The sequence below is a fragment of the Argiope bruennichi genome, chromosome 11 (assembly GCF_947563725.1).
Source record: "Argiope bruennichi chromosome 11, qqArgBrue1.1, whole genome shotgun sequence".
NCBI classification, from domain to species: domain Eukaryota; kingdom Metazoa; phylum Arthropoda; class Arachnida; order Araneae; family Araneidae; genus Argiope; species Argiope bruennichi.
In genome coordinates, this window is record NC_079161.1 from 22,965,002 (window position 1) to 22,989,498 (window position 24,497).

The 24,497-nt window shown below is 32.2% G+C and overlaps 1 protein-coding gene across 2 annotated transcripts in view; it reads left to right on the top strand.

Moving 5' to 3' along the window:
- Nucleotides 1-23,059, top strand: part of LOC129956907 (secernin-2-like) — an 89,269-nt gene extending 66,210 nt beyond the window's left edge. The window contains exons 2-8 of one of the 2 annotated variants that reach the window (XM_056068923.1): nucleotides 4,698-4,898; nucleotides 8,738-8,925; nucleotides 11,141-11,340; nucleotides 14,074-14,280; nucleotides 15,860-15,957; nucleotides 19,634-19,801; nucleotides 22,160-23,059. In XM_056068923.1, coding sequence (XP_055924898.1) covers nucleotides 4,713-4,898; nucleotides 8,738-8,925; nucleotides 11,141-11,340; nucleotides 14,074-14,280; nucleotides 15,860-15,957; nucleotides 19,634-19,801; nucleotides 22,160-22,414 — 1,302 coding nt within the window. In that variant the 5' untranslated portion in view covers nucleotides 4,698-4,712 and the 3' untranslated portion in view covers nucleotides 22,415-23,059. The remainder of the gene's footprint in view (nucleotides 1-4,697; nucleotides 4,899-8,737; nucleotides 8,926-11,140; nucleotides 11,341-14,073; nucleotides 14,281-15,859; nucleotides 15,958-19,633; nucleotides 19,802-22,159) is intronic. The other variant, XM_056068922.1, reaches the window with a different exon arrangement.
- The last annotated feature ends 1,438 nt before the right edge of the window (nucleotides 23,060-24,497 follow it).

Genomic DNA, 24,497 nt, shown 5'->3' on the forward strand with positions numbered 1-24,497 from the left:
AGTATTGTAATCGTCAAAAAATTGCAAACTCGATATTTTGGTATATTACAAACTCGAAATATATAAAGTGAAAGTATTGTAATCGTCAAAAAATTACAAACTCGATATTTTGGTATATTACAAACTCGAAATATATAAAGTGAAAGTATTGTAATCGTCAAAAAATTACAAACTCGATATTTTGGTATATTACAAACTCAAAATATATAAAGTAAAAGTATTGTAATCGTCAAAAAATTACAAACTCGATATTTTGGTATATTACAAACTCGAAATATATAAAGTAAAAGTATTGTAATCGTCAAAAAATTACAAACTCGATATTTTGGTATATTACAAACTCGAAATATATAAAGTAAAAGTATTGTAATCGTCAAAAAATTACAAACTCGATATTTTGGTATATTACAAACTCGAAATATATAAAGTGAAAGTATTGTAATCGTCAAAAAATTACAAATTCGATATTTTGGTATATTACAAACTCGAAATATATAAAGTGAAAGTATTGTAATCGTCAAAAAATTACAAACTCGATATTTTGGTATATTACAAACTCGAAATATATAAAGTAAAAGTATTGTAATCGTCAAAAAATTACAAACTCGAAATATATAAAGTAAAAGTATTGTAATCGTCAAAAAATTACAAACTCGATATTTTGGTATATTACAAACTCGAAATATATAAAGTAAAAGTATTGTAATCGTCAAAAAATTACAAACTCGATATTTTGGTATATCTCCCCGTTTGAGACCACTGAAAACCACATATTTAGAATTATGTCTGCTTGTCTCTAAAGCATAAAAATTCAAAAGCAGATATAAAATTTCGAATATGGCTTTTTCGACAAATTCACAGATTTATATCAAATTTTGAACAAGGTGGCAAGTCTGTCCATTCGTCCATGTCCATACAAATACCATAACTCAAAGATGCAAATAGTTAGACAAATGAAATTAAGCATATAAAATTATAATTAAAATCGAAAATCGATATCACATCTGGATATTGAAATACCAATTTTAGAAAGGATGACATCCAAAATCCATATTCCATTTTCTTTACGATTCTGTTAAGAACATAACTCATAATATTGCGGGAAATTCGAAAAAAAAAAAAAAATTACACTGATTTAATAAATTTTAAACGTTGATTATCTGTGAATTTGTCTTTAATCCACTCTATAAACTCGGTGCACAATTCCAATTCTTAAAAGCTAAAATAATTCCATTACCTTAACTATTCACAAATTAAAGCATTGATCTAATCCTTTTCTGCGATATAATGATTGTTTTCTGTAATTGGTTATTAATTTCAAAATAATGACTGCGCCATTTTTCTACCGGTACCGCATAGAACCTTGAAATGGTGGGATTTTTTTGAGGTGTCTCACTCGTTATCCAAATGCGGCTCAAAGTCAAAGGAGTAGTTCCCATGTTTTTGAAGGTTTAAATTTTTTAGTTCAAACGATTAATTGATTTCTTGTCAACACTCATTTCGCCTGGAGCTTGGAAACCTTATATTTCCTTGTGCCATTCTTTTGTAACATATGTTGAAGGAGTAGGACAAAAGTTTGATGCGAAACTAATCAGATTATATTTCTGAAGCTAACCTCAGAATATAGAGAAAGAGAATAGACAAGAGGGAGAGAGAGGAAACAAAATAAATAAAAACTCCGTACTTAGAGTGCCTCTTAAGCAACCCGCAAAAAGCTGATTAGGTCAGCGCTCCGACTTTTTTTTATTTTGGGCACGTTCCAGAAACTGACCTTGAGCTACTGTTACATAATTCTTATCCAAATAACGGGCCTGATGCTTTATGTAACGAAATAAAGTTTTATTCAGTCGAAAAGGATCGAAACACTTCAAATTAACAATTCCAGAATTATTTTCTATTTGTATAATTACAAAGACAAAAGAATTAATTAATTTCTTGTCCATTGACATTTTGCATTTGCGTTGTTTAAATTATGAATTTTATAACTCGATATTATTTCTACTAAAATAATTTTTAACTTTGTCTTATAGAAAAAAAATGTGAAGGTCAGAAAATTTGATCTCAAGATTTTATAAATGTTTGAATTCGGAAAAATTCAGTTTTGTAATGATCCCCAATTGCATGGATTTCTAAAGCGCACAAACATTTTAATATTTTTCAATTATTTAAATAGAAATAATGAACAATAGTTAACGGGATAAAAATATCCAGCGAAGAGAGACCTTGGGAAACTTTCGTCCATACTTCCTTATAAAGGTGTTATTTCACTTCTTCCCTCTTGAAATTTTGGATCCTAGACAAAATCGTGTGAGCCATGCATGCTCAGATTTTTACTATCAGAGTCCCGCATAGGAGAGTTGTATGCTACGTAATATACTAAAAAAAACCAAATATGCACCTTTGGATGCTTTTTTTTTCAGCCAATTAATATCTGAATTTGACACAATTTTAGTTAGTAACTAATTCATACATTTTTGAATTATTGCGCTTAGATGCGTGAAAATGTACAAAACCATAGACAGGCGATCTTTTGGCGGTTTTGATTCAAAATTTGATAAAGATCTATATTTTAGTGTTTGTACCAAGTTTCATTTATCAAAGCCGTTGCATTTTTGAATTGTCGGGTTTAACCCTTTCTAGGGCCGTGGGCAGTATGCTTCCCACCAAATTTATCAATCTTTGTATGAATTTATGTAGGTTGGCATCAGTTCTGACACATTTTTTTAGAAAGACAGAAACTTAGATGCTTTAGTTCTTTATATCACACAAAATGATGTGCCTTGATTTGTTACTTAATTATTAATTAAAAAAATTAATTAATCAATCAAATTAAATTTATCCAATAAGCTGAATGAATCCCTTTCCTTATTATAATTTCAAGGCTAAAAATATTTTAACATACTATGACTAGACAAAAATGGCCCTTTAAAGGGTTAAATGCGTGAGCAGATACAAACCGACAGACGGTTCTACATTTGATTCGAACCTACATTTTAGGTGTCAAAATTGTTCACCAAATTTTATCCATTTAGCTCTTTGCATTTTGTAATTATCGTGTAGGATTGCTCTCATGCATACATACTTTCTGTAAATGGATTTCGTTCAAAATTTGACAGAAATCTATAAACCTGCTCTTAAGACCTCATGCTAAATGTCGGCTTTCTAGCTCAAAGCATGCTTGAATTATCTTTGTCACAGACAGACAGACATAATAACAAAATTGTATTTTTCGGACACTGGAGGGTCTGAAATGTGAAGATTCGACCAATCTCAAGTTCATTTTTTTAACGATTATAATATTTTTACTTTGTAGTATAAAAAGTAAAAAGAAAATATAGCAATCGTCAAAAAAAAAAAAAAGTCAAACTCGAGAATTGCACGAATCTCCACGTCTTAAACCTCTCTGAGTTCATAAAAAACATTTTTGGGTAAATGTTCGTCTGTATGCAACAAAGATAACTCAAAAACACTTTGAGCTAGACGGTTGAAATTTCGTATACGAACTCTACACTACATTTTCAGATTTCTATTTAATTTTCTGTAAGATCTGTTCTTAGGAAGCCCGGCTGTTCGGATATAAGTTAAAAGGATGACTAAAAACGAAAAAGAGCTAGACAGATAAAATTTGGTAGGCAGATTTAATATCTATAGTATAGACACTTTAGATAACAAATTTAAGCCAGATCCATCTACGAGTTGGGTGTCTGTCGGTCTGTACTTGCGGAAACATGTAAACGCGATAATTGAAAAATGCTATGATTTAATATATCAAATTTGACATGGTATTTTGTGATATCAGGTGCAGTTTTGTGTCAATTTTTTTATTTCATTTGTTTGAGAAAAAAGTGTCAGAAACACAAATTCGATTTTTGGATACTATAAATGCACATCGGGGATTAAAATGCTAAATAACTCTCCAAGGCTCGCACGATAGCTTCTGTAAAAATATTAAATTCACGCAGAAAGTTAATATTTCTTAACTATTGCACGCCAATGCCATGTAAGGCGTGCCCTGACATGACAAGTTTATTAGAGAGTGTGCGAGGAAGTTTTGGGGAGACCAATACAGCTGGTCATTGTATATTTCGTATACAAGAAAGTAAAAAAAAGAAAAAAAATCATTTTGAATTACCAATATTTATTTTTCCTTGGGAAGTAATAATCCTTCCCTCCCCCCACTAATTTTAGGGCCTCGGCTTCGTGGCAAGATCTCTTCTTCAGAACCGGTGGATTTCAGGTTCAAGACCCGATTCCACTGATGAACCGTCGTGTAAGCGGGTCTGGTGCACGTTAAATCCGTCGGACCAAACGTTCTCCCGCAAGTGAGGTGTGGAAGTTTGGAGAGGGGGTGCCAGCTCAGGTGTCGTCTTCGTCATCTGACTGCGGTTCAAAATTACGAAGTCCGTCCCAAAAAAGCCCCAGTGGGGCTTTAAAACAGGATGTTAATATAACTAAACTAAACGAAGCTACTCTCCCCCCCCCCACATTATCAAACTTCCTCAACCTCAAAATTTTCTAGTATGAATCTGTCTAGGGTGACGACCCGTAGTTTAAGAACTTTTAATACTAATGGAAACACAGCGGCAAATGTTACGAAAATGTTTCCACAACAAATCAGGTTTTTGTTTTGACACGTTTCTTTGTAACAGTTCAACAAAATTTCGGAAATGCTGCAACTGATGTTTATTTTCTTGCAGGAATTCTCCGCCAAAATGCCAGATAAGCTGCCAAAAAGTGCCAACATAGTCCCCCAATCCTGCGACACCTTCGTTGCCCTGCCGCCTGCCACTGCACTCAATTGCGTCGTGTTTGGAAAAAACTCGGACCGGCCTAAAGGAGAGGTGCAAGAAGTCGTCTATTTCCCCAGTGAAAATCACCCATCTGGATCAAAAGTTCAGGTACGTTTTGATTGGAGCCTATAAATTTGAATTCATTTCCTGTTTTTTGCAACTTCTGTGTATTCTCTTCTTCAATTTATGATTTGGTACTGTGAAGAACAAATGCAAACAGGGCTTGGTTTGAAAGCAATGGTGGGAGAGTTCTTCCGTCGAATTTTGTTTATTTAAACATTACGAGGCATTAAGCGTAATATTACGTAGAAAATAATGTAAGCATTTTGGATTTCTTCTCTTTTCCCAGCTGGTTAAAAAAAATTGATATAAATATACAATTTTGAATCTAAAATCACAAATCAAATTGCATTAAACAAGCACGTTGCGTTTTACAGTTTTATTGCTCTGGAGGACCATATAGGGCAGAAAGGACGGGAACACCCCCGATGGACCAACAACTAAGGTCTTGCACTGTACTGTTCGTTTCAGTATTCTGAGAAAACCATTATTCGACGATTCGATCTCACAAAGGGGTGACACACGTAAGGATGCACGCATTTCCGGAATTTACTTTATTGTTAATATAAACATCTCCTTTCCACTCACCCCCATTTTGCCGAATTAAATCCACCCTAACACATGCGTAAAAGCGCAGAGAGTTTTAGAATCTGTTGGCAAACAGTATAACCGGAGGGTCCGTAGACCAACCATACTAACATTCGCCCACGAAGTCAACCCGCCGTAACGGGCCCGCAGAATCAGCCGAAAAAGTCCACTCGTGAACACTTCAAAGGCCCTTAGACCTAATCCTTCTAACCCGTAGTCATTATTCTCTGGTGAGAGCCGGATCAAAGATCCTGCAACCGAAGCTGCCCAAGTTCGAATTTAACACCACATTCAGGGACCGACCGAGGGCTCTTCTCGAGTCGACCCCTCAAGCGCCGGATCTCCCCCCACCCAAAGCATACCGACAATTCACGAAAATACAGTCCAGCTCACAGCTGGGACTGGGGTGGTGTCCCAACCGCATACCGTCCCCACGGATCCGTGAACTAAACGAAGGCCACTTTTGGAACTGACCAGTATTACCAACAGCTGGAGCGAAACTCAAAATTATCCCCGGGATCTGGCAACCCAGAGGCGCGGGTGGAGACAGACACTTAAACCACTTTCCGACGGCCTGTGGCCTTACGGATTTGGTCATAAATCTGCCAACTGATCCATTGTATGACCCTCCTCGCCTGTGAACGTCGGTCCGAAGTTTCCCGTAAATTGTCGGTAAACTGAATAGATATCAAAGAACCCTGGGAAACCACAAGAGAGGTGAAAGTGTGCCTGTCTCCAGATGTGCGCAGGTCATTGGAACAGGGCTTTAGTTGGAGTTGCAATTTAATCCAGGCTCTCTGCTATGCCAATCACACGGATATTGGTGGAGTGCTTCCTCCGTAACTAACCAGACCGCGGGAAGGTGTGCTACCCCTAAGAGGGCAGAGGCGCTTGCTTCTATCTGGATAGCGAGAGATGGGATCAAACTTAAAGGACAACACTCACCAACCCCTTACTTGTGATTAACATGCGTCAGAAATCCCCATCAGAATCTTAATAATATATTAGCACTGCAAAAAAATATTTTCCATATCAATATCTCATATTATATAAGACGAGGGATAATTTATTTCTCGCTCTTCCCCACTTCTTGTCTAATCTGTTGCGGTGAGCGGACGTGCTTTGTCCGCGCCTTCTTGTAAATAAATTATACCTTCCCGGGATGGATTAAAGCGAATTTAAAAATTTCAAAATCTCTTCAATGTCTTCGAAACTGCATTCTGCTTCAAACAAAATAAATCTTACATATATATATATATATATATCGCTGCTTGAAATTAACAGTGGCATATCTGCAAAAATCGATTTTTTTTTTTATTACATCAAAAAATTCATTTTTTTTTTTTACTCTTTCTTGTGGTAATGTCGGCATATCTCTAGTTTCAAAATATCACGCAGCAATCGCTAGTGTCGTTGTGCATAGTTGGTATTTTGGCGCGCTTCTCCTAGTAAACAACGACACAGCCGCCATTGCGTCAGTTTTGAAGAAGTGCTTGGAGGAGGAACAACTATGTCTCTGTAAGTTGATTCGGCATAAGTACCCTTAATACCATTTTACTTCTATGTTTCACTATGTATTATGAAAATAAAATCGGCATTTCGGCTGATGTGCCGGTGTTACATCGAGTGGGAGACTAACTACTGATCTCTCACTCAAAGTAAAACTGTCACTTGAGCTGATATGCCGGTGTTTCTTCAATGTAAGAATCCGCTAGCTGTAGTTTTTTTAAAAAAAGACTGGAGTATTGGTTGATGTTCTGGTGTTTCCCTCATTTTGGAGAAAACCAGATCAAAATACTTCAAAATAAGTGTGTTGTTTTCTGCATTATTTTAAAGACTTTACTGATTTCAAAGCTTTTTTGCTTCATCCAATTGACTATTGTCCAGACTTCTGCATGCAATTGTTTAATTTTATTGTTATAGCAGGTAGACAGCAGGCAGACAAAGAAAACTCGGACGCTGAAACTGCTGTTGCTGTTTATGATTTACAAGCTGTTCTTTCGGTTCCGAACTGTTTGGTGTCAGACTTTTATAACCTGTCTAAGGTGGCTTCATACAACTTTACTATATTTAACATTAAAAAAGATGAAGTGTTCTGTTAATTCTGGAACGAAACACAGGGACACCGTGGCCCAGTAGATATCGGAACGTCCGTCTGGAAGTATCTCTCTTACCTTGATGCACAAGGGTCAGTGAAAAATGTCATCTTTTACAGCGACAACTGTTCTGGACAACAAAAAAACCAATACTTAATGTCTATGTATCTCCAAGCAATTAATAAAATGAACTTCGATTCAATCACACACAAATATCTTGTCACAGGGCATACTCAAAATGAAGGTGATAACGTACATAGCCAAATTGAAAAATCGGTCAATCACTTTTTGCGTGGACAACCCGGCATATTTTCACCAGTTCAATACTCAACAATAATCAGTATGACAAAAAAAAGGAAAGCCATACAAACTTGTTGAGATGATGTACTCCGAATTCCTAAATATTAGGGATACGGGCATCCCTATCCCAGCAATTTCAGAAATGAGCGTCATTATGTTTAAAAAGAGTGAGCCCTTGAAGATTTATGGAAAAAGGTCTTACGGGGATGCGCAGTTCCAAATCGTAGTAGATTTAGAAATGAAGAAAACTCGAAAGTCTGGGAGTCCAACATTTCCTGATTATGAGCAGGCATACCCAACTCCATTCAATGTGGCAAAAAAAAAAAAAAAAAAAAAAAATAGAGAAGGTACTGGGTGTGTTAAAAAATGGCCTTATTCCTCGACAGTTTTCCGATTTTTATAATAGTTTGTAACTAGTTTGTACCTACTTTATTTCCATATTAAAACGTTTCAAATGAATTATTTTTATTTTATTTCCAATTAATTAAATAATAACTTACCTTATTGTTGCCTAGAATTATCTTCAGTATTTAATAATAATACTTACGTAACAACGGCATATCTTCATTTCTTTCTTAAATAGTAATATTTTAGGCATTTTTTCTTTGCCTGTATAAGTAGTTCAGTAAAATACAATTATTTTACCACCAAAATATTTCGCTGTGGCTAATAATATATTCGGGAATAATTTCTTCGATTGTGCAAAAACTTTGAAACGCTCTCCTGAAAAGTAGTGTTTTGCAAATATGCCACTGTTCATTTCAAGCAGCGATATATATATATATATATATATATATATATATATATATATATATATATATCTTTAAAAAATATCAGGACATTCATTCGCCCTATACATTGTCTCATCGCAAACACACTGATGGAGTGCGTTTTCGTTTTCAGTGTACGTACATTTCGATCGACCAAGTGGAGCACACACATGCCGTTATCTTGAGCAAGCCCGCATGGATGTGGGGTGCGGAGATGGGCGCCAACGACGCCAACGTCTGTATAGGCAACGAAGCAGTCTGGACGAAACTTTGCGGCGATGATGACCTCGAAGAACGACTTCTGGGCATGGACCTTGTCAGGTAGAGGTCTCAATAATTTTTCTTTCGTTTCTATTTCGCGCATTGCAAATTCCATATTGCAACTCTACTATTTTGTAAAAGTTCTTGTGAAAGGTAGGCTCATGGACTTTCTACTTTTATGTTATAGATTCATTTATTTGCCTTGTAGCCCAGGGAAATAATAATGTATATATGCTTTTGTAATTCTAAAAATTTGCTTTAGACCCCAGCAGGTTGTGGTCCTCTTTCGTTTTGAAATTCTTGTCAACCTGTAGTTTGCACTACTGATGTAATTTTTATAAATTATAGTATCAATCCATAGCTTTCAAAATTTATTTCATAATATTTTAATATAGCAATCTTTTTAAAAACATTTTAATAGATTTCTTCATTAGGCCTTTATATTTTAGGCTAAATTCAATTCGCCCTTAATAATAATTAAAAGTTAATAATGGCCAATATGGACCAACAACTTTGGTAACCTGACCTAGACTTTTACTTCCGAAAAAAACATTGCAGTTTATAACTTTTAAATAATTCTTAAAAATTTGGAAGCAGTAGAAATCACAATCTTTTAATAACGACAAAAATCACTTCCATATTCAATATTTCAGTAAATTTCTCAATGCTTAAGAAACAATGCATTGCGACTTTGAAATGTTTTGGTAGAAATAATTTATTAGACAAAGACGGGAAGTCTTCCGACAATTTTTAGAACAAAAATAGAGGGTGGTTATACGTAGCAAGACGAACATTATTAGCTGCAGAGCATAAAACTGCAATTTACTCGTAGGAGACAAAAGAAATCTTTTTATCCTTTACTTGAGAAAAAGAAATTGAATTAACAAATGTCTACAGTGTCAAAGCAATTGCACAATCCACTGTCTGGAAGGAACAATCATGATACTCTTTGGAAAGTATCCGTTTGTTTTAACATTTTCACAACAATTGAGATTGCATAACGATATCCTGTGAAGTACGCTAGTGCACTTCAGTTACACTAGTCCGCTAGTGTACCATTTGCTTAATGGGTTTTTTAAAGAAAAATATCTTAAATTCGTAGAAGAGGGAGGTCAAACCTTAAGACCTTTAAATTCAATCAACCTATTGGGAATACGTAACTTTTAAACGGTGCCTGATGTGTGTGTGGAAATGTCCCCTGGAATACCATCTTCAGCGTCATGATCCATCATGACACTGAGGGTGATATTTTAACTTATTAGACCACTAATGGAAAGGCTGGAGCAATGGATGGCATAATATATGGCATTATCAGTGATCTTCAGATAAGTCCCGACTTTTGCCTGAATGCCAATAGGCACAAACAATGACGTGATACGTTGCTCATGCATTGAAATACAACGTAGAATGGCAACTTCAAAATCACATGCTTCATGAACCCTATTCGGCAGAATATAATAATAAACATATTATTATTATTATTTCCGGCATAGGGGTAGCGCGTCTTCCCCGTGATCTGGGCGTCCTGGGTTCGAGTCCCGGTTTGGGCATGGTTGTTCTATCTGTGAGGTGTGTGAACGTGCCTCCCTGTAGAAAGGGGTTGTGCAAGCGAATGAGTGATGGGTGAGTAGTCAAGTCGTACTCTTGGCCCTAGTTGGCTCTACGATAAAAACAAGAGGCGCTCCCCCTTAGGCTTAAATCGGCTGTCTTCGAACAGCGGGCTTGTCCATGGCAAGTGCCATAAGAAACAACAACATTATTATTATTTCATAACTTTTTTTTACTTTATCTAACAAAGAATTTACATGTACGCTTGATCTATTTTGGTTCTTGCCCGTAAAAATGAATTATGTACAAGTCTTATGAAATATTGTTAATTCTGTAATATTATCACTTTCTTTTATTTATTATAAAAGTTTGTGAATATAAAGGATTTAAGTTCGTGTTGCAATAAGTGTTAAAGCCTTTTTTTTTTCCCAGTTGGAGCAAACTGCGACTATATTTTATGACAAATATTGTTGATTGGAACTGTCATTCTTTTTTGTTTTCCTTATCGATAATAGTAGAACTATATATAGCAATTTATGTATGTCTTTTTTTAATACCATTCAAACCAAATAAATTCTTCTTCCTCGTCCTTTTGGGTTTCTCACATAGCCTCTAATATATTGGGGTATTGCTTACATATTTTATGTTTCTTTTATGTGTGTCTTGTTCACACTTTATTCAATTTTCTTTACTTCCATTTTTTTCTTCTTTTTATCTCTCCTTTTAGATTAGGATTAGAACGCGCCAGCACTGCCCGAGAAGCCGTCGACGTCATTACGTCACTACTCGAAGAACACGGACAAGGTGGTCCATGCTCGGACACCAAACCAGATTTCTCTTACCACAACAGTTTCTTAATTGCTGACAGAAAAGAGGCCTGGGTCCTCGAAACCGCCGGCAGACTATGGGCAGCTGAACATGTAACTAGTTAGTGTTTAGAGCAGTTTATTTTATAAGTAAACAGAACTAATTAAAATGATTATGTGTTAAGATGAAATGTCTATCAGTTTCAAAATTTATAAATTTCCATCTCTGATTTTTTTTTTTTTAATCAAAAGAAAGAATTTCATTAAAAATCAGAAATGAAAAAGTCTCTTGCTTTCTAGACAAATACTAATTTAAAGTGAAAATACATTTTCACCCAATTTTATTTTTTTCATTCTTGTGTTGATGGAAATATATAATCGATTCTTTTTTGTGCGTGTTTACTTTCTAAAGTACTAGAATTTTAAAATTTTATACACTTATTTTCTAAATAATTTCGTACACTTTAATACACTTATATTTAAATATTTTCGTCACTTAATCATCAGTTAATTGAATGTTGTGAATGTTGCCTCCTGGTAGTGAATTTGGGAAGGGGCGAAATGATGATTTCGATACGTTTTAAATGGAAGGCAAATGAGTATACAATTATTAAAACAAGAGATTTCGTATATTTTAGTACATTAAAAAAGTCAATATAATTTTATTTTTAGTTTGCAAAGACCATTGCATTCTTTACTAAATTATTTGTTTTGATAATTCTAATTAAAGCATCCGTATTTAAAACATAGGCCGGGATAGGCTGGTTGGTAGAGCGTTGGATTCGCGTCCCTTAGGTTGCGAATTCGAACCCCGCCGGCCGAAGACGCCCTCGTTTGCGTGGTGACTGACGGGCGTATACTAAATCTGTCGTGGTCACAAAGTCCTCCATGTCGAGAGAAATACCATTGGGGGTACTGGATCAGGGGTGATCGTTCTCTGATTCAAGTCTAAATTACGATCTGTGAATGAAATGCGAGAATGAAGTCTGCCCCGTAAAAAGGGTTGTGACGTGTGTGTAGTTAAGTCGTACTCTTGGCCCTAGTTGGCTCTACAATAAAAACAAGAGGCGCTCCTCCCCCTTAGGCTTAAAATCGGCTGTCTTCGAACAGCGGGCTTGTCCGTGGCAAGTGCCATAAGTAACAACAACAACATATTTAAAACATTGTAAAGAAAAGAATTAATAGACTGAAGAGCTAATCTTAGTGGTATGTATTTCAAATATTGACAAGCAATTAACTGTGATTTTGAATATGATTACTCAAAAATGCAATGTACTGTAGAAAGCATATATAACATGCGACTTCATCAGCAGAATTGTGTTTCATCAGTATTTAGATCAAATTCTTCAAAGTTGATTCTTTGTTAGAATATCTATCTGTACGTTCCAGAAACTCAAAAAGTGTAATGAACCAGATAAAAAAAATTTGGTGTATAACATCTATAATGTAGATATTTATATTCTTTTTATGAGTATACACAAAAGTCGGGAGGAGAAGACTCTTATTGGTTTTTACTTTCTCGTATGCGAAATATAGAGAAAGCATTTGCAATCGTCAAAAAAAAAAAAAAAAATCGAATTCGAGATTTTGATGAAGACCTCCTTAAGCTCGCAAAGTACAATTTTGTCATTATGTCTAATGTCTGTCTATGAGCATATTAGCTGAGTAACTCTTTGAGCTAGACCCATGAAATTTAGTATGTAGACTTTAGACAAAATTTGTAGATTTCTATCAATTTTTGAACACAATCCATTCAGGGTAAGTCTTTCCATCTGGCTGCCCGAATATAAATTAATATGATAACTTCAAAATGAAAAGAGCTAGATGGATGAAATTTGATACACAAATTTAACATCTAAATTATAGATTCAAAAAAAAATCGGACCAAATCCGTCAAGGTGACTGTTTGTCGATCTGGGCTTTCACATGCATGTAAACTTTAAAAAGTTATAAAAATTAAATTTAAAAATTAAAAAAAACCGGAATGACTTAAATATATGGAATTTGATGGGGTTTTTTTTTTTTAAATGATAACTTCATTATGATGCCAAATTCATTTTTATGATTGAAAAATTTTGGGTCAATTTTCTGGTAAAAAATGTTCGCAAAAATGCTTTCTATCGCCAAAACTATCGCCAAGCATCATATGATAAATGTAGTAAAAACGCTGTTATTGTTCGTAACTATTTTTCGCCAAAGCCATGCAAGACATTTGCGGCTTAACCCAAGAACTACAATTTTATGTGGAGGGAAGGGATTAGCATCTTTTATCATATAGCATTCGAGAACGTTTTGAGGTGAGCACTCCCTCTGGTTAAAAATAGATGGCCGGGATGGCCTGGTTGGTAGAGCGTTAGATTCGCGTCCCTTGAGCTGCGAGTTCGAACCCCGCCGGCCGAAGACTCTCCGTGTGTGTGGTGGCTGGCGTACGTATAAATCTGTCGTGGTCACAAAGTCCTCCTTGTCGAAAGTAATACCACTGGGAGGTACTGGATCAGGGGTGATCGTTCTCTGATTCAGGTCTAAATTTCGATCTATGGATGAGGGAATGAAATGCATGAATGAAGCCCGCCCCGTAAAAAGGGTTGTTACGTGTATGTAGCTAAGTCGTACTCTTGGACCTAGATGGCGCTACTGAAAAACAAGAGACGCACCCACGGCTTAAAATCACTGACTTCTAAAGTCAGTGGGCTTGTCTATGACATGTGCCATTAGAAACAACAACAACAAAAATAGATTTTCTGCTTCTGAATAATTTTGAAATTGTTGCGCTTGTTATTTGGCTCATTTGCATTGAACTAGAATGTGTCAGTCAATATATTGTATCTCATTGTTCACTGCGATTTCTTTTTAGGTGGGTGTAGAAATATTTCCAATTGCCTTACAATTGAAACGAAGATTGACTTAATGAGCAAAGACCTTAAAGAGCATGCTCAGTCAAACGGATTCTGGGACGGACAAGGCGACCTCAATTTCGCCGCAGCTTACGGAAAGGAAAACGAAAGTGCTACTTCAAGATTTGAGCGTGGAAAAGAATTACTGAACAAATTTGCAGCTTCAGGTAATGAACAATTTTTACTTTCTTGTATACGTAGTATTATAATCGTCAAAAAATACAATCTCGAGATTTTGGTGAGTCTCCACCTTTTAGATCTCCCTGCACTTGCAGGGCCGCGGTGGCCTGGTGGTAAGGTCTCGGCTTCGGAACCGGAGGGTTTCAGGTTCGAGACCCGATTCCACCGAAGAACCGTCGTGTAAGGGGGTCTGTTGCACGTTAAATCCGGCCTGACCAAACGTCCTCCCGCTGGTGTGGTGTGGAGAGGGGGGTGCCAGTTCAGGTGTCGTCCTCGTCATCTGACCGCGGTTCAAAATGACGAGGTCCGTCCCAAAATAGCCCTAGTGTTGCTTCAAACGGGACGTTAATATAACTAAACTAAACCCTGCACTTGCAGATTTTAAACTAGGCAGCTGCCTATATGGCCGCTAGGCTGAAAGTTTGTCAAAAACAAGTCGATTGAAAAATTTAATTTTCTTATTTACCCAATTATAAAAAAATTTGTAAAAAAAAACAAACAGATTTAGTGATTGATAAAATATTAGGATAATAAACACATTATGAAGCATAATTAGTCAAGTTCTTATATATATTTTATTTTTTATGGAATTAAAATATTTATAAAATCGAATATCAGTTTCAATAAAATTCTGTACAGACATGGATATCGAGAAGTTTAGATTCGTAATAGATAAATAAAAAGAAATACATGTTCAGAAAGTTGATAAAAAAAAAGCATTAACCTAAAATAAAATATTAAGATGTTAAAAATGAGCTGACATGTGAAAAAAAAAAATGACCATCTTATTAAAAGAGGGGCCTTGTAATGTGCATTGCCTAGGGCTGCAAATTGCCTAAATCTGCTAACATTTGCCTAATTCGCAAACATTTTTGGAATTATGTTTGCGAATGCGATAGCTCAAAAACACGATAAACGAGACGGATGAAATGCGATAGTGGGTCGCAATATACTGAATTTGAAGAGTTCTGCCGAATTTGGGACATTAAAGGAGAGTGGTTGAAATTAAATACATTAATTGTCATCAAAAATATAAATATACTGTAAATTTTGTAGCAGATAAGTTTTGGGATATCCATTTGTCTTCATGTATTTTTGTATGTATGTGTACATGATCATAAAACACAGCTACTTAGATTAATAATTTGATATGCTGCAGCGACTTAAATCAATGCATAAATACAGGGAGTTAGATGAGTACAATTTAATATGCTATTTTGTAGCCAAAATTATGGATCTACGTTAACATTAGGCACAATCTTTAAAAAGGAAGGTGTGCAAAATTCATACTCGGTTTTCTTCAATTTATCAAGAACCATAAAACTCTATATATTGAGACACAGCAGGCAGAAGTCGCATTGAAGGATAGGACGCGCTTTTGCGGATTTTACTTTGTAATTAGAGGATTTGCTGCCTCTCTCTGATTTTGTAAAGAAGGCTTGCATTCAATGTATGGAGACTGTTAAAACAATCTTTAATTGAAAAGTTAAAATAATTTTAAGCTGTTTTAAATTATTATCCAAGTGTAGGAATGTGGTGGGCTTTAATTTGATTTAATATTTGCAGGAGAATTTGGTACTTTATCCATGTTTGAAATCCTAAGAGATTGTGAAGGTGGAATCTGTAGAGGATTGGACCATGAGTTCCCAACTGCTGCTTCTCAAGTAAGATGCTGTTTAAAACTTGAAGATCCAAATGTATTTGGTTTTGATTGAAAAACATAGCATAACAAGAAATGAATAATGTAATAGCAAAAAAAAAAAAAAAATGATATTTTTTTATATTAAATAAACAATACTCTGTAATGCGCTAAGCACGAAGAATGTAAGGTAGTCCTCTCAGTAATTCAAAAGAAGCTGTCGTTAATCCCAACATTTTCACTTTTAGCATTTACAATGTTTATCACTTTCATCGCTTATTTCATTTTAAATTTCAAATATTATTATTTAAATGGTCTAATATTGTCGAATGGTTTTTTTTTAATTAATTTTTTTTTTTTTAATGAAAAGTGAAACTGAAAATCATCTCTGAGGAAGCCAGTACTTTTTTTAAAACTTAATAACTAATTAGAGGGTAAATATGACCCCCCCCCCTCCGTTTTTAAAAATTAATGTCATTTTCTGCTTTTTTTTTTTCCAAATGGCAAATGAAATGCCAATGTTCAAAGTTAATTTAAAAATGGTGTACTGCAAGATAAAAAATATTTTTTTTCTCTTCTCTTTCTGTTAAAGGAATGCAGTTACTTTATTTTACAAATTTAAAAATTAATATTTTTTCTTCCAATAAGGAATTTTAAGGAGCTTTATCTTCATTAGTAACAATTAAAAAAGAATAAGATAGAGTGCATTAAGGCATTTGTATTCTTATTGTGGCTAGTATGACTGAAGCACTCTATTTTTCTTCAGAATATGACATTATTTCCTAACAGTATTGGTTAGTATTTACATTATTTATTAAGCTTAATATAAATTAATATATTTTAATTAATTAAAAGTGTATCTTTCCTAGTATTATTATGCACTAAAATATATCAAATGAGGCACACAAAAAATGATAAAGCAAGGAAGCTGTTGGCAAATTGAATTTGAGTACAAAAAGTTCCATTTTTCTGTAATCAAAACTGACAGAGTTATGAGCTTTAGATTTTCTTATTTCAGATCAACAGCCACCTCAGGGAAAATTAAAAAATATTAGCAGATCTTCCTCAAATGAGTCATTGAAATAGTCTAAAATTGACTAAAGTAGTGATATTGAAACCTTCATAACTCAATCATTTTTAGTTGTAGAATGTTAAAATACTAGTGTGTTGCAAATATTAATTAAACATGATTAATAATACATGAGAAACAATATAAAAGTTTATACTTTTTTTCAGTAGTATATTAAATAACTCATACAACATGAAATATAATTCTTTGTCATTTAAAATATGTTTCCAGATGGAAGTATATGCTTATCTTTAAAGTTTTAGATATTGTCTTTTGGGTCATGATATAATAGACAACTTGTATTATATATAATGCTGTGCAACTAGAAAAATTTGTAAATTTTTTGTATTATTGCATTGATATTTTGTTTTCAGAAGTTGTGTTACGAGTACCACTACAATAGGTATTGCTCCTATAAGCAGAAATAACACAATCTTGGAATAAAAAGAAAAAAAAAAGGGGGGGGGACTAACTTTCACACAAAAAAAAATGCTAAACATAAACATTACGAAGTAAAACAAATATGAATAACTGGACAATAAGATGAATAAATTTATGCAAAAAATGCTTGACATATTAAAAATATTACACTATTGTTACATAATAGAAAATTAATCTATCTTGAAAATGACAAAATTTCATTCTGAAAATGCTGAAATCTGTTTTTTCCGCAGAAGTGTATAATAGTACATGTATATAATACATAGAAATGCATAATGAATCTGCATTTTTTAAAGATTAAATTCTATATTAGATTCTCTCTATTATATTATTGTTTAATTGTAAATAAATAAATATACAGTGGTGGCCAAAAGTGTGGACATTTTTTGAAAGTTTCATGTTTTTCAACTTTGCGTGCTTGTAGAATATATTCATTTTCACTTAAATACAAATGTTTATGTATCAAATTGAAGGTAATTTAATGTAGAATTTAATAACAAAAACAGTATTACAATATCTGTATTACAAAAAAAGTTACGCTCATTTTAGTAAGATCTATCTTAGATTTGCATTTTTTTAAAGTGATACTTACACAATCAATACTTAGTAGGATAACCCTTATTTTTTAAGACAGCTTCACAGCGTCTTTTCATCGAGTGAACGAGTATTTGGAGTTCATCTTTCGTAATCACATGGTGCCAAGAATCAATTATAGATTCAATAAGTTGTCTTTTATTGGAGGGACGTTTTTTTCGTATAAGAATTTTTAAACGTCGCCACATATTTTCAACTGGATTGAGATCAGGGCTGTTCCCTGGCCATGATAATACATCTATGCCTTTATTTTGAAACCATGCTTTGCATACTTTTGCTGCGTGGCATGGAGCTTAATCCTGCTGAAAAATAAATGGTGCTTTGTTCGGGAAGAAATCCCTGATGGAAGGTATCAATTTTGGTTCCAGGACAGTTTCGATGTATTTTTTGGCATTCAGGATGCCATCAATCACTTGGATTCGACCCACACCATCTGCAGACATACATTCCCAAATCATGGCATTTGTTGTTGTTTTTATAGTTGCTTCAATGCAATCAGGATGAAGCGCTTCACCTACTCTACGTCTCACGAATTTTCTACCATCACTACCAAAGAGCGATATTTTAATCTCGTCGCGCCAGATTACTTGCTTCCATTGATTTTCTGACCATTTAATGTGTTCTTTTGCCCACTTAACTCGTTTCTCGCGTTGCTTTTGATTTAAATATGGTTTTTCCCTTGGAATTCTAGCTTGTAGTCCAAATCCTGATAACCTTCTTCTTATTGTTCTTGAACTTACTGCAATACCCGCTGCATTCATTTCACATCTAATGGCATCTGATGAAATTTTTCTATCTTGAAGGCATAGCCGTTTAATTTTTCTATCGGCAATAGCACTTGCGCATTTTTTCCGGCCTGATTTGGCCTTATTTTCCACTGATTTACGTTTTTTCATAACGTAAACAGAACTTTCGTACACCAGAACAAGTCACTGAACCACCAATTTGTTTTGCAACTTCAGCATAAGAGAGGCCATTTTCTCTCAATATGACAATTCGGCTTCTTTTTGTAGATGTCCAATCAGTTCTTCTTGTTGGTGACATTGTTTAAAATTACTTTAATTAAAAAAAAGGACTTAAAATATTCAAAAACAGCAATACTCTATTTAATTGTATTAATATGCATCATTCCGCAAAATATTTTCACAACAATAACTCTTTTACCATCCAAATAATCTAAACTATAGTTACAGACATTTGATGGGTACTCAGAACAGTGTTAGTGATTGGCTAGTACGCTTTTATAACAAAACACGTCATTATTCAAAACGATTTGTGTTTGTTTGTTCTACTAAAATGAGCGTAACTTTTTTTTGTCATATAGATATTGTAATACTGTTTTTGTTATTAAATTCTACATTAAATTACCTTCAATTTGATACATAAATATTTGTATTTAAGTGAAAATTTATATATTCTACAAGCACGCAAAGTTGAAAAACATGAAACTTTCAAAAAATGTCCACACTTTTGGCCACCACTGTGTATATATATATATATATATATATATATATATATATATATATATACACTACGATTAACATAATATTTATTTTACGAACACTATGTTGTTTAAAGTTATCAATATTTGTCATAGGTTTCTTCTTTGCCACATCCTGATTCACAACACTCCTCCTGTCACTGGTTTACTGGTACGCCAGATACAGCACATTCTGTATTTAAACCTTTCGTTTTCTGCTCAACTAATCGTATTTCTAAGCACATTGTTTCGCCCACTTACCCTGACAACGAAGATCCTGCAAAGGTAATTAATATAAATGTTTTTTTTTTCAAAATTTTTATTCTATTTATATAAATTGTGGTGATCCCCTGCTTAAAGTAATAATTTAATTCTGAAATTGTTCTTTTAAAATGTATTTTTAATTAGTTAAAATCAAAGAGCTGTCAATAAAATTGACAAATTGTACATTAATTTGTGTTAACTATTAATATTTTCTAATAAATATTTCAAACAAATTTGAATGGCATTTCCATTTTATTACTTAAGCATTGCCCTTTAAATATCAGCATCTTTGGCTGACAGAAATATATTATTAAATTATTATATATAAATTAATTTGGGTAAGCAAGGTAGCATTCAATAATATAAAATTTTATTTAAAAATTGTCTGGTTTAATTGATATTCTAATATTAATTTCAAAAACTTATCAGATAATAAAAGGAATTTGTATTTTGTAATATTTTATAATACACAAAAATTGTTAAAAATTTTATACGTAAAAGAATTTTATCTCAAGCAATATCAAATATATCAACTAGTTTTGAATAAAATGACTTGTTGACTTATCATCTAGTACTATTAACTTGGTAAATCAGTCATCCAAATGCAAAAACGTTTCATATTGATCTGTATGCAAATTTGAAAACATAAAAATACATTCCAAGAAAAATGCTCTGAAATTTAAAAACATTTCATTTTAATTTGAATAAATTAAAATACACAAGTAAAATAAACAAATGTAAATGTCATAAAAATACTACAAAAATAACTTATCTCTTCTTAAGTAGTTCCGATAAAGTTGTCTTTGCCTTAGCATGTTTGATTTTCTAGGCTGTCCTAAAACGGACACTAGTAAATAAATTGAGAGTAAATTTCATTTAAAAATTTGTTTGCTACTTTCAGTATAAATAAATTTTAGATATTAAACCCAGTATTTATTTATGGAGACTTGTCTTGCATTCCTGTTGTGCAACTTTTAAGTAATTTAACTTAAATTAACTTTTATATCTGCATTTTAATTATTGTAAGAATTCCATTTCCTACTGATAACTAAAAATCTCAAAATAAAATGATAATAAATACAAGAATTATCATTGCTTATAAACTTTCAGTACTTTTTATTACATGTTCACTGTTAATGTAATAACTTATAATTATAACAGAATATTTGAAATGCACATAAGAAGTTTTATTGTTTCCTGTATGGAAACTTCAAATCTCAGTAAACTTTTGCTTAAAAATATGCATATTAATGAAAATTAAATAGTAATCATGAACATTTAAGAACCAATTAAATTAAGTTTATTACATTAAGGAAAAGTTTATTTTAATTGATAATAATTGAACTTTTTGTCACTGTTTTATTTCTAAATCAAAGAAATATGACTATACATATATTTTTTCCTGTAGATTCTTATATCTTTTAGCCATCTGATTCCTTATTTACAATCTGAATGCACATAATGTGGATGTCTTATAAAACAATAATTTAAATATATTTTAGTTTCTGGAGGTCAATAATATGTTCCTATACAATTTACTCATAATTTTTTGTACCACTAGATTTATGGAACCCATCAAATTGATGGTTTCCATATTTCTGATATTAAATATATCAGAAAGGAATATTTTGTATTGGAAATGTTGATTATCACACATACATCAAAATGTATATTTATCGAAATTTATTTTTTTCTCAAGAACAAATTTTGATTATCTGCATATAGTGTACATAACTTTCTGGATATCCATCAAATTGATGGGTCCATTAAATTTAGCAGTTTCTTTTTCTTTTTTTTTTTTTTTTTTTTTTTGTTAAAAAAAGTACTGTAATATCATAATGGACTTGATAATTATAAAAATTTAGAGTTCTTATTTATAGCACAACCTACAGATATTTATGAATGTAACCTATATCCATTCTTAAGTAATGTTATAATTTGCAAAAGTCGTTTGCAACAAGTATAAATATGATATACATGCCCATTTCCATGGTCTACTGTTATTTATCTTATTTTGCTGTGCCATTTTTAATTTGTGGTGTTTTAACAGTTTTGTAACTGCAATGAATAAATTTTCTTTATTAATACTTTTAATGTTTAAAAGTAAAATAAGTAAAATTATGTACCAAAAACTTCAATTTACTTTATGTGTAAAAATGATTTAGTAAAAGCAAGTATATAACCAATTTCTATAAAATCTAATAACAAAAAAATATCTTTCACTAAAAAGTTTTCAATTAGAATTAAGTGATGACTTCTTATTAAAACGAAATATAACAATATATATATTGGTGCACGTATAGAAATTTTAAAAATTGATGCATTCTTATTCCACTAATATACGACACTTAGGTAATATTTTTGATTTTTTTCTTACAGGTAAAGCCAAGGTTTCAAAAACAAGTGGATCGTGCTCACACATTATACAACAAACACCAAAAAGCCTATCCTCTTATCACAAGTGATAACCCTAAAGGGCAAGAAATCATTTCGGTTTTGCGTCGTCTTGAAACACAATGTGTAAAGGACATGGAGAGTTTCGTCGAGAATTTCACTGCAGATAAAGCGAAGGAAGTTGAAGATATATTCAAAGATCTGGTAGAATCGGAGATGAAGTTCTACTACATTAAGTAAAAAAAAAAAATCCCGTGCAATGAATTAGCATATTTTGATTAATTAACACTCGAGTATTTATTGTAATAAGCTTAGCTTTGATATCTCTTTCATACACAGTGCATCTCTTTTTCATATATAATGTGGCTTATATTCTTTACTGGTGGCCTAAAGCAAAGTAATTGGTATGGGTTCAATTATGTTAGTAGTATTCTCACTGTTTAATCATTCAAACGTTTGTAATAGAACTGAATAGCATACAGATAATGCTATATTTAGCTCTGGTTAATTTAAAATTATAGCCTCAATCTGTCAGAAAAATAGTGTAAGGAAAAAAATAATGCTAGGAAAGTTATAATAGAACGTTTTCGTTTCTTTTATTTTTCTCTGTGGACTTTTTAAATAAGAAGCTTGTAAAAAAAGTTTTATTTTAGTATTTTTAAAAACTTATTTATTGATTTAAAAAACTGATTCTCTTCCTATACATTTCATGCAGCTATTTACTAATCACAAGAATGGCAAATTATCTTGTTTAAATACCCAACTGTATTTCAAAAGTATTATGTTTCTTGCATATTGGATTTTTAACTCATAATTCTAAAATTTTCTTGAAAAAAAAGTTTAATGTATCAAATAAAAAACTGTCATTTTTTTTAATCATTAGAAATTATAAATTTTTGCATCAACAATTCTTGTCAAAAGATTAACACTCAATTAATAGAAATTAAAATCAGTTACGTTTTTTTTTTTTTTTTTTTTTTTTTTTTTTTTTGCCCTGTTTTGCAAGCATTAAATCTTTAATTTCATTCAACATATTATGTAATAAAATTCTTCAAAATCAATATGAAATATCAACTTTTCTCAAATAAAATATTAGAGGCTAAGTTTTATTAAATGTGAAAAAAAATACTGTATGGAATGCTATAATACTTCAGCTGCTATTTACAATTTCTAAACAAATGGAGGGAAAAAGAACGTGATGATATTCTACTTATGTTTTCTGTTGTTTTTTAATCATATTTATAAGCTCAATTTTTTATTTTAATTTGTTAATCTTATCAAATTTTTATTTGAATTGCTTCTTTATTTTAAAAGAAATATTTAATATGATGATATTGCACATAATTAAATATCTTTTTAAATTTTAATATATTCTAATTTTTTAATGAATTTCAAGATATTGACATTTTTACAAATATTTGTTTTTATTTTGCTTTTCAATTTTTTTTCTCAATTGTTCATTATTTTAGATGCAGGGAAGTGTTCTGTTATAAAAAGAAGTCCTACCCATAGTTATCAATTTAAAATGTGATATTGCTACTTAATTTTATTATCCGATTATTTTTTTTATTCACCACAAGAATTTATTGAAAGACGTATTTTTAAATTTTATTTCAAATTTAAAAAATGAACGGTTAATTTTTATCCAATCTTTTTAATTTACATGCTTTTTTAATTAAAAAAATTGCTAAATATTTATTACAAAAAGTTTTAAATAAATCTTAACATTCCATCAATAAATGGGGGGTGGGTGGTAGTTCTGTTTATTATATATGTGTGAAATAATTTAAAATATTTTTTTCAATGTCTGTGATATAAGCTTATTCCTCTAATGGTTTACAATATTAAAAATCTTATCTGTGATACTCATGGCTTTAAACTGTACAGTATTAACTCAATTTTTTGGTTTATTATTTTTCTTAGTTTGTGTAAAGTGGGTTTCTTCCCCCATCACTATTTGATTATCATTTTATGTAGTGTATGATTTTCGTTCGCATCGTGTATTTGTTAAAATTCTATTCATTTTCATTCAATGTTATTTGTTATACCAAAGTTTACAGTGTCTTGATTTGTGAAATATTCTCTGAAAAATATTATTTTGTTTTCCAGTACAGCATTAGTAAATACATGTTTTTATTGAAATCAAAAATGTGTTTACAATAGTTACAAACATCCAATTTCTATTAGCTAAAATGTAATGGTGAAATATCAAAATGTAAAACAGCATCATATATAAAAGAAATACATTATCATTTAAAACACTCTTTAAGGTGAGTTAGGAATAATTTTCAATCAAAAAAAGAAATTATATTAATTTTGCTTG